We start from the raw sequence: 11,870 nt of genomic DNA on the forward strand, positions 1-11,870 counted from the left end.
GAGTAATGCAAGGTGTTTTTTGATTATTGACGACAGATAAAGTGCTGCATGATTGGTGATAGTACTAATGAGTACCAGGAGTAAGCGCAGCTCGCATGTCAATGATTCTTCCACAGCTAGAGATTCTATTTAGAAAATCCAATAGTGCCCGAGGGTAGACCACTTATCTTCTGGGAGCTTTTTTCACAGACGATTATTCCTAACAGAAACGATAACATACAGTAAAACATACCTTTGCCAAATAAACCAGGGGTGGAGAAGAAACAGGTACGGGAGTAGAGAGTAAGAGGGGTACGCACTTCTAACCCAGGGGTGGAGAAGAGACAGGTACGGGAGTTGAGACAGGTACGGGAGTAGAGAGTAAGAGGGGTAGCTTCCAGATCACTTGAACGGGGGACATGTTGGAGGTGAGCGGTTAAAACTCTTTTTGGAGTCGACCATACTCAAGCTTACAATGGTGGAAGTTTACGCAAGGTACTCTCCAAGCAGAGGTTGGTGGAAACATCTTCACCTTTTCCTTTCATCCGTTTTTATCGACCGACTTGAAAAGGTCACATTTTTTCCACCAACCTGTGCTTGGAGAGTAATGCAAGGTAGTATTTGATTATTGACGACAGATAAAGTGCTGCATGATTGGTAATATTACTAATGAGTACGAAGAGTAAGCGCAGTTCACATGTCGATGATTCTTCCGCAGCTAGAAACTCTATTTAGAAAATCCAATAGTGCCCGAGGGTAGACCACTAATCTTTTGGGAACTTTTTTCACAGACGATTCTTCCTAACAGAAACAATAACATACAGTACACAAATCGTCAAATATTTACAACCATTGCCTCCCTGCCTAATCGCTTAAGGTAGGGACTGGCTCCTTGCTCTTCTCTCAAATTTCTAGTTTTTCCTTGCTCTAGTTTCCGCAGTCTTAAGACTCTATCCCTTTTAAACTAATTTGTGACAGTCCAACTACTTACATCTTAGAAATGATCCTTTACGCAGTTACGATTATTTCACACCGCTGCGGCTCCGTAACTAAACACCTTTTTTCAAAAATGTTTTAATGTATTGAGCGTCAGGTGCCCTGGCATGCACTTTGAAGCCAAAACAAGTCTGGGTCGCCACACATAGAGAGTACCCCATTTCTTTAAAACCTGGGACGTTATGTCTATATCTGTAGGTCAGAGCTTCAGCCGTCTTAAAACCCTTAAACTGCCAGAGTTTCATCCCTATGAAATGCTATAAGTGCCAAGGTTGGCTGCTGACGTCCAAAAAGAACCCCCAAACAAGGCCGAAGTCCCTAACTTCTGGGGTTCGTGCGTTACGCGCGCGCATTGTTGGTACTTCGGGGGAATACGCTATCCCAGATATATCCGGGCGCGGCACACAGGGCATGTATATGTGTACCAGATATATCCGGGTTTGGCAGTTTAAGGGTTAACACACTTATTGGGAAGTGTCTGGATGACCCGGAGTGCCTAGCTAAATGCCAGCCGTAACGAAGACCTATACGCTGTTGACGTCATGTATCGATAAAGCATTACGCTTCGACGTTTTCCTCATGTCAACAACCGCGCACGGAGCGATCAGTCCTGATTGACGAGCCATCACATGACGTCATGTGATGTGTCGGTTGTAAGAGCACGAGACCGGCGGAACGGTATTACAGAGGAGACGGAAAGTCTGGTGAACTTTCTGGTGATCTGTAGCCTGGGTACCAGCCACCGTGAGATGGCAGTCTGGTACAGAAGACTGATCTGTAGCCTGGGTACAAGCCTCTGTGAGACGGGCCGTCTGGTGAACTTCCTGGTACAGAAGACTGATCTATAGCCTGGGTACCAGCCTCCGTGAGATGGCAGTCTGGTACAGAAGACTGATCTGTAGCCTGGGTACAAGCCTCCGTGAGACGGGCAGTCTGGTACAGAAGACTGATCTGTAGCCTGGGTACCAGCCTCCGTGAGACGGGCAGTCTGGTACTGAAGTCTAATCTGTAGCCTGGGTACCGGCCTCCGTGAGACGGGTCATCTGGAGAACTGTCTGGTACAAAAGACCGATCTGTACAATGCTACACTTTCATTCCAACTCAAAAGTACACACGGATTAAATTTTCAACGACCACTGTCGCCTTCTTCAGGATCAGTACTAATTACCAATCCGTGTATACTTTTGTGTTGGAAGAAAGTTTAGAATTGTACTATGATTACCACCTAGGCCCAACCACACTTATCGTGAGACTGGTTTGAGTTTAACCAAATCTCTACCAACAGTACAGACCTGATGTGGTATCGGCTATGCGGGAAAAATAGCAAGCAAAAACCACTCAAGAAACTTTTGCTGCAGTAATATTTTACAAGGAAAATCAACAACATTCAATTGGCTTCCAAACAATGAAAGGGGCAGAAAAAATTAAAGAAAGTCCTGATGTCGGATTGATTCTAAAGGTTCATCCATCGATCATGTTGCTTTAACAGTCAGAAACGGGCTGACCTGCCGAGCTGACTGATCCAATATCGGACGGCATCTGCAGCAGACAAAACAAATGGTTAAGTGTCTATAGCTGCACCCTGGGATCGTAAATCGTCTCTATAACATCAGAACGTGGCGATAGTTTTTTTTTAGACTAGCAGGTTTTCTATTCAGTGTAAATATACAAGTGGTTTCTGCACAACAAATTTTTTATCTTTCGAATTCGGACTTTTCGTTTGGACATCATAAGGGAAACCTAGCTAATATAGATGTTCAAGACAAATGGTGACGTGTCTATAGTAGCACCCTGGGATCGTAAATCGTCTCAAGAACATCAGAACGTTTTCTTTTCAGTCTAAATGTACAAGTAATTTCTGCACAAGAGAAACTAAGAAACAAGCACCAGATTAATATCTTTCGAATTCGGACCTTTCTTTTGGACGTAATGATAAGGGAAACGTAAGCAATATAAATGTTCAAGACAAATGGTGACGTGTCCATAGCCGCAGCCTGAGAACATAAATTGTCTTTAAAACATCAGGAAATGTCGATAGCATCGCTTTTACACGACTACCAGGGTCTGGTTGGTACTTTATTTAATGCCGAACCTCTGATGTTGTGACAAAATCAATGATGAGATGTCACATGAAAGCAAAGTACTGTTTCGTACACCGCAATTGGCGTTGGAGCTCATGATCAGCAAAGTTTTTAAATAGATGAACAAACATGAATATGTATCTAATATGCTTAACTTAATTTAATTAGAATATTGTTGATGATTGTTATTCAGTCTGTATATATTAAAACCCCAGTTCAATTTGTATTGCATTTGTCTCTGTCAGCAGAGTTAGTCCTTTGTGATTAATCTCCAAGCAGATTCCTCCGGTGGCATTAAAATAGTAACATAAGCTGGGGAAGGAATTTGCCGGCAAAGGAGGATAATTCGCCACAGCCTATGTTACTGTTTTAATGCCACCGGAGGAATCTGCTTGGAGACTTCTTTGTGATAGCCATAGGGTAGTTTGGCAACACTGTGTGTCCAGAACAGCCAAGTCAATAATCAAATAGGGGACATGATTCAACATATCAAAAGCTTTCATACATTGCAAAACAAATACGTACCAAGCAAACAAAACGAGGCAGACTGCTATCTATAAACTAGGGACACAATAAATCATGGTGTAAAACGTTGTAGGGGTTTACCAGGAACCTATCTCTGGTAACATTCTAGCGAGGTTGATGTTTTGTGGTGTAAAACTAGCTGGGTTTCTATTCAGTCCAGTGTCTAAATGTACAAGTGGTTTCTGAAAAAAAGGGCCAGATTCTTGTCTTGGGAAAGACGAACCTGGAGGCAACTCTCTGTCTTCATGGCTACCTTGTCCCCCCGACGACCTGGAGGTCAAGGGTAGGTAGGTACATCACAATGGAAGAATAGGCAACACACGTGTAAATATGTTCCGCATTTAGAGCCATCTTTACCGCATCTTTACCGCCATTGCAGGCCTCACTGTGCGAGTAATTTATCACCTCCGATCTCCCCGATAGTAAAGCGATGTTTTTGAGGCGTTTTTTGTGTAACTCTAACGATTTTCTTGCCTCATCTCCCGCCGCGCTCCATAATTACCTCTGATAAGCCTGTCCTCTGCGCGTACATCTGATTACGGCGTAATGAACTTCGATTCCTGCAGGCCTTTTAACTTTTCTCTCATTCACATCTATTCTTTCTCCAACAGAGTCAGACGGTTTGCAGACACTGGAGACCTTTCCTGCAGGAGTTGTGAGAATATCTAAGACATAGCCAGCGCTACTTGAGCGATGTGAGCCCGGAGAGGAGTTACCAGATGGTCATGGATGCTGCAAAACGGAGACGAGAAGCTGAGAGGCTCTGCTGCACAGTGGCGGTTTTGATGTCCGTCTGTCTTACTCCATGCTCTCGGGCAGCGGCAAGCTTATCACCTGGGGAATACAGGGGACTTGTGGATGGAGACGGCCAGAAGCACACAAACGTGGATGGGAATCAGCTTGAAAGTATTTCAACGAGAGAAGACAAAGAACTTGTCAGTGGAAACGGCCTGGCGTATGCAAGATTGGATGAAAATCGCCGTGACAGCTTTGACGGCAATGAAGAGTTGACCAGTGACGATGGGGGTTCTGGGGCTGTCAGCGAAGATCCGTTTCTCGCCACGGACATCCCCTTGACGCAAACGCCAACTTCCCTGTATTTAGAAGAAGAGGAGGGATACACAGAAGAGGGAGGGAACTCTTCTGATGCCGCAGAGTCGCCGCTCTGTCCGCAATTCTGCTGCACAACCAACATTCCTGCTTCTACATCCTCTCCACGCGACACGGAAACCTGAAGTCGAGTGCTCCTGCGACGGATTCTCGGCGGACAAGAACTGCGTCATCCAGAACAAGACCACTTTCTGGGAGGAGCTGGTGGAGTCGGAGGAAACCTCGCGCGGCATCTGCATAGAGTTCCACATGAAGAACGCCCTGAACGAGACCGGCTACAAGATTAACTGTCACATCGAGGGAGTTCACGACTTTACCTTCACCACTGTTCACTGGGAGAGACAGTTCGCCAGTACAGATAGACCGACTGTTACACCACACCAGGAGCTGTGGCTCCAGTACCGGCCCTGTGTGCTGTATATAGAGGTAAACAGCACCAAACCGCCGGTCCCGGTCGGGCTGAACAAGACTGTACAACTCGTCATGCAGTACATCGGGACCGGGCTCTGCTTCGTCTTCATCGGCATCATCATGACGTCATGTAAGGAGGTCAAGCTGGGCACGTAAACATCATCATGACGTCATGTAAGGTCAAGCTGGGAACGTAAACATTATCATGACGTCATGTAAGGAGGTCATGGGTGCGTAAACATCATCATGACGTCATGTAAGGAGGTCAAACTGGGAACGCAAACAGCATCATGACGTCATGTAAGGAGGTCAAGCTGGGAACATAAAGACAATCACTAGCGGACTAACTAATGCCAGGTCACTTTTATCCCCGGGGAATCTATATTCGTGATATTTCACAAGATTGTGTTTATGGATATGAAGTCGACGGAAGATGGTTTCTGTATTTTTGCCATTTGAAACCACAAACCTGAGACTTGATATACCTAAAAACTTTTAAAACAGATATAGGTTACCTCGCAGATAAAGGTGAACCAGCATTAACACTCTGCATTTATGTTTCATTTCTGACTGTTGATGACTGATGAACGTCATTCATCCATGTTTGTTCAATAATGGTACTTCTAGACCAAGGACCAAGGTATGTGATAGTGTAGGCACTTAAGGTATAAAACAGAGTACGGATGCAAAACAACATTTGATAACTAGATCCATGAGAAGCCTTACTAAGAATGAATAATTATAATTGTAGTATAGTTGATACAAACAATAGCAACATACGGACAATTAATTACAAGTATTGTATAGTAGACAATCCGGTGCCTTCCTCACGACCAGTTTATCCAGCTTGCCTGCGGTCAGGAAATGGCACCGAAGTCACTGGATACTTCATTCTACTAGCAATGTGTACAGTTATGCACATGGGAGAGACAGTTCTATAACGGCTTTAGCAGAAGAGGGCCGATGAAATGGAAATAGCATAAAACGTCGTGAATGTAAGTTATTTTGACACCATAGCCTTGAAAACCATAAGAGGTCACAGCGTCGCTAGGAAACAACATTTGAGACACCCAGAAAAAGCAGTAAGAGGTCACAGAGAGGCCCAAAAGCCCAAATTATATCCATTTGATTGCGTAGCTGCTATTTGTTTTTTCTTTTAACATGGATGTGTAAACTTCATCGACGTATCAAGTTAGAACCAGCCTTATGCCTTGTGTGTGTATCTCACTGCTGTGAATGACTATGTACAATTCCGCCTGCAAAAGATGCAAACGCAGCATCAAGCCGTAAGTACCACAGCTTTGCCATATGACAACACTGGAGAATACAGACAACACTAGGAAACTACAAACATCATTTCTCTAACTTGTTAATGTTTCCACTGGTACAGTGTATATCACTGCTGTACAGAAGTGTGCGCAATTTTCGTCTCAATGTTACGGATGTGCGCTGTTCTTGTAGATAAGGGAATACACTCTAAATTTAGTATAGTTTTCTCGCTTTTATTTCATTACACGTTCCATAAGAGTGATATTATCACATGTACTTGCCATAACTCGTCTTTTCTACTATTAGCTGATGATGGCATCGTCATGTTAATTAAAATCAATACCCGTCAGCTTGTGAGTTGCCGAGATGGTGGGGAGAGATGCCAGGCTGGAGTAGGGAGATAACGGTACTGTACTCGCCTCGCTGATGTTTGTCGTCTTTCGGTGCTTATAAATCACGTGCGAGTCGGCAGGGGGCGCTGCCAGGCTGGTGTAGGGAGATAACGGTACTGTTCTCGGCTCGCTGATGTTTGTCGTCTTTCGGTGCTTATAAATCACGTGCGAGTCGACAGGGGGCGCTGCCTGGCTGGTGTAGGGAGATAACGTTACTGTACTCGCCTCACTGATGTTTGTCGTCTTTCCGTGCTTATAAATCTCATGTTCGAGTCGTCAGGGGGCGCTGCATGATGGATGGTGTTATTGATAGCAATATACATGTAGGAAAAACGAGGTTATGTAACGACAGGAACTCCGGATTAGCGTTGATGTTTCATCGTCATTTAGATTTATTGAAATTGCAGACAGTGAAATACATGTCATTATAATCACATGTGCGAGTCGGCAGGGGGCGCTGCCTGGTGGTGGGTGTTATTGATATTGTAGGAGAGAAGAGGTTATGTAATGACAGGAACTCAGGATAAGTTATGCAAAGAGACGGTCTCTAAAGATAATAAAAGAGTCGTATATAGAGGCTGGTTAAATGAAAACAAAGTCCTACTATATCAGGAGAAGACCACGTCAGACACCAATGCTATTCGGGCTTCCTCAGAAACTGTGTTATTGATAATGTGGGAGAGAAGAGGTTATGTGATGACAGGAACTCAGGATTAATGTTTTTGTTTCATCGTCATTAAGATTTATTGAAATTGCAGACAGTGAAATATATGGCAAACCCAGACAACCTGGCTGATGTTGGTTGCGAACACAATCATACATTTGCACTTATAATAGAATACACATAATTAACTCAACTGGTTAACGTATACTTCAAATGAAACAACAAGATCAAGCCAGATTGCCGCCTGGCATTGTTCGTTAACCTTAATGTTTAACACATCTAGAACAAAGGGAGGGATGTTTATACCACAATAGCCCTGGGTTCAACATGATGCAACAAAATGTTTTGAGCACTCTTGTGTTATAGGTTTGAAGTTTTCTTAAAAAAAAACCTCCCTACCCTAAAATGTACATTTTTTAAAAATCCTGACAACGCCATCTTTCACAACCTTTCCAGTTAAGATTAAACATACCGTTGTAATATTTTCATGATGAGACCTTTACTGGCTTTTCTTAAAACAGCTTCTAGATCCCAACAGCTCTGATTCTGAGACAAAATACAAACATATCAACGAGAAAATAACCTTTATTGAAATCATTCCAACAACGTCTCAACTGGTCTGTATAACAGATCTGTGCCCTGAGAAATCTGACTTGGCTAGTTATAACAACTAATACTACCTAGTAAGTAGTAACTCTCTACTATACGGATTTGATAGACCAGCACACTGTTATATACACAAAAATATGATTGGGGTGTTGAAATCTTAGTAAAATGTCCTTGTTGTATCAAACGCCAGTAGACATCTAACCTTTTTTACCATTGATACACTAACTAAAACGTGTATTCAAAATGGGACGTTTGTGAGACTACAGAAGTAAGACAAACAGCTTAATCTGGCCAGCTAAGGGAAAACAGACTAAATGGATAATCAAATCACATGTTGCAGTAAAATAAGTCATTATTTAGTATTGACTCAATGTTTCCCGAGTTGTTCACAATACTATGTCACTTGACTGGCTCAAATATCCTGGAAGGAAATAGATATTTCTCCATATCATATTTCCTGTCATATAACTCATGATGGTGATTGTTCAGAAGATCTTCTGGATCACTATCACTACATCTGTATCTGTATCTATATCTATATAGCCGGTATAACCGCCATTCGGCGTAACACACCAGCTTCGCAGGCACGCGGTGCAGCAGCAGCTGGTTATATTACACTGAACGATCCGTCACACCTAACTTTTGCACATCTATCTGCAAGTGTCTTTAAAACTATCCAGAGAAGATGCCCCTACTGTGCTTGGTGATAACAAGTTCCACTCTACGATAGTTCTGGGAAAATACGAATTTTTGAACACATCAATCCTAGGTTGGTAACTCTTGTATTTGAAGTCATGACTGTTTCTTGTTCGTTTTTGAGCTGGTATTAGATAATTATTACATTCTCATGGCTCTGTCAGATATGGTAAGTAAAAACGTGCCACGTGATACAGGGAACGTCCCTCCACACTGCGATACCTCTCATCAGGAAGGACGGCCTCCAAGTCTCTCCAGGCATCAGCAGACCTGTCGTACATGTACATCAGATGTTCCGATGGTGTCCTGCCCTTGAACCTGTCCACTATGTCAGTATCATACACCTGTAACAGTATGTGCAGCTGGTTCCGCAGTACGAGGAGACCAGGATCACATCTGACAGCAACATCAAGGTTTCTGGGGTCCGGCCAGCCTGACAGGTAGAATATCTTCTGGATCGCTCTCACTATCATCTCTCTCACTCTCACTGTCACTATATTCTCATGGCTTTGTCAGATATGGTAAGTAAAAACGTGCCACATGGTACAGGGAACGTCCCTCCACACTGCGATGCCTCTCATCAGGTAGGGTGACCTCCAAGTCTCTCCAGGCATCAGCTGACCTATCGTACACGTACATCAGATGTTCTGTTGAGTCTTCTATGGAACCGTCCTCAGCTTCTATCCATATGTGCAGCTGGTTCTCCAGTATGAAGAGACCGGGGACAAAACCAACAGCACGTTCCCGGTTTCCTTGGTCCGGCCATCCCTGCAGTTCCTGCCAGCTGTCTGACACCGTGTTGTACACCATCGTCTGGCTGAAGGGACGATCAGTGCAGAAAATCTCGGTTCCCATGGCAACAGCTGAACAAATGTCGGGTATGCATTCCGGTGGGGTCCGCTTGCACCAACAGTCCTGGCCCGGGTCGTAGCGACGCACTTCCCAGGCTGAGAGGAAATACAGGTTGCGACCGCAGGATATCATCGCGTACTCTGTTGAAATTTCATCCAGTACCAGCTGTGAACACTCCTGCCACTGGTCTGTATGCTGGTTATACCTCCTCATCCTGACATAGTTCAGTACGTTGTTATATTCCCCTAACACCGCAACGTGGTATAACATTCCATCAACTTCAAAAAGGAAATCGTCGAAGAATGCAAAATCCTCTTCTGGACTTGCCGGCACAGACACTGGGGACATACCAGCATCTATCCACCCATTCTCTGCATGGTTGTACTGACGTATGGACATATAACAGGGGCCACCTCCATCTCTCAGGATGTAGATGTTGTTATCACTGGTGACTGTCATGGCCCTGAAATCATCTATAGAATAGGCATAGTCGTGGCTGATGTACTGGCCTTGGTGAGGGTTCATGAAGAGGATCTGGTCTAAACTGCAGGAGAGAAATCACAAACTGTCCGTGAGACTGGACTGCAGAATTCATAACTCTGCTTTAATCACAGCAGGCACTGGTGTCACCCATCCAATCCAGTCTTGTAGCCACAGAAATGAGCTTGCATGCCCTTAGAATTGTTTGAACCTTTATTTATTCATAAATAAATCAGGAATGGCATTGTGTCCAGAATTTTACAACTTACAAAGTGAAACAAAGAAGTGAATACTTTCTATACAGACCTTGAACTGTACAGCAGAACCATTTCTGTGGTCATCCCAAGCCTCAGCTTCAGGTCGGGGTTCTTCTTCTGTACCACATTCCTGATGACCTCAGAACTCCCAGGATCCTCCTTGACCAGGGGGTGTTCCAAGATGGCTGCCGTGTCGTCTGAGGTCAGCAGGTTGAAGCGGATGTGAGGGAGGATGCTGGGCAGGTGGTGCAGTCTGTAGGGTACAGGGTAGGAGCGGGTTCAGATGATTTCCCGTATTAAAGCAGTTTTATAAAGTTTTAACGCATGGTTAGACATTGTTAATGGCACCTCGTATGAGGATGACCTGAACTGATAAAGTTTTACCACCCACAATGTAACAACAACAGACCACACTAAGCCTTGGTTATGTCAGCTGGACCCACAGAACACTGACACCCACCTGTCCTCCCTGCTGTGCTGCACCCATCTCACCACAGCCTCCCACACTGTTGTCTCCTCTTTAACATCCAGCTTATCATGGCTGATGATCTTAGCCAGATGATTCACACTCAGGCTGCAGAACTCCTTACTAGAGGCAACCTGTGGAGGTGCAGAGTACAGGTAAATGTACCTTCGTACTGGGGAAATGTGTGTCTTGATACTGTTCCAACATACAAGAATAACACAATATAAAGACTAACCTCAGTAAAGTGTCTGGCGATCCACTGCTGACATTTCTTCAGGACAATGTCCAGAGAAAAGACATCAGCAAACTTGTACAGGTCCACACAGGTGGAGCGCTCCACGTTCATGGCCATGTGGCTGCTGCAGGTGTCTCTCACATAGTCCAGTTGGAGGAGGTCGGCTGCCTGGTACAGGGGCTGCACTTTGTCCATGGACACATGGAGGGTTCCGGAGTAGATGTAACTCAGGATCTCCCCACACGAGCCTGCCTCCAACCCCTGCAGAAGACAACATGACAATGTTCTCCCTTTTCTCTCATACTTAGGACATTGCACAAAATAATGTAATGTCTTTGCTTATACTAATTGCTTTACCTACATTGTGGAGATTTCTCGAGGGGATTTATTTACAAGTATTGATATAATAATAGACAGATAGATTATAGATAGATATAGGGCATGGGGAGGGGGGCAAGATTAAAGTTGGAAACGCAATATTCGTTTATTTGCGCTTTACCTAGTGGTTCTACATGATATTAAAGTGGGCTTTTAGTATTGAATTGAAATCCCTAAATGTTTCCATAAATTTAACTTCTAAACGTCCCGCCAACCCTACCTGTAAAACAACCGTCTTCTGACGACTTTCCGCCATGTCACTTGTCAACATGGCCCTGAAGTAGGGGCTGGCCGCGGACAGAACAAGCCGATGGCAGGGAAACCGCCGGTCCCCGACTTCAAGGACGACATCCTGCAGTACCCCAGCCTTCTGTAAGTCGCCCACAGTTCCAAAAAACCCGTGCAGATAGCTCTCGTCCTGGTAGGAAAGAGAACGAGCTGCGCTGACGTTGGGTTCTTGGTCTGCGGCG

General features: G+C 44.4%; 1 protein-coding gene across 1 annotated transcript in view; it reads right to left on the reverse strand.

The window, feature by feature from the left end:
• Positions 1 to 8,412: 8,412 nt before the first annotated feature.
• The window catches only part of LOC118430844 (kelch-like protein 12), a 3,784-nt gene continuing 326 nt past the window's right edge, over positions 8,413 to 11,870 (reverse strand). Inside the window, exons 2-7 of the mRNA XM_035841876.1 lie at positions 11,621 to 11,862; positions 11,023 to 11,283; positions 10,782 to 10,921; positions 10,371 to 10,574; positions 9,232 to 10,128; positions 8,413 to 8,553 (exon numbers count right to left, since the gene is read on the reverse strand). Coding sequence (XP_035697769.1) covers positions 9,234 to 10,128; positions 10,371 to 10,574; positions 10,782 to 10,921; positions 11,023 to 11,283; positions 11,621 to 11,862 — 1,742 coding nt within the window. The 3' untranslated portion in view covers positions 8,413 to 8,553; positions 9,232 to 9,233. The remainder of the gene's footprint in view (positions 8,554 to 9,231; positions 10,129 to 10,370; positions 10,575 to 10,781; positions 10,922 to 11,022; positions 11,284 to 11,620; positions 11,863 to 11,870) is intronic.

The sequence above is a fragment of the Branchiostoma floridae genome, chromosome 14, assembly GCF_000003815.2.
Source record: "Branchiostoma floridae strain S238N-H82 chromosome 14, Bfl_VNyyK, whole genome shotgun sequence".
Lineage (NCBI taxonomy): Eukaryota > Metazoa > Chordata > Leptocardii > Amphioxiformes > Branchiostomatidae > Branchiostoma > Branchiostoma floridae.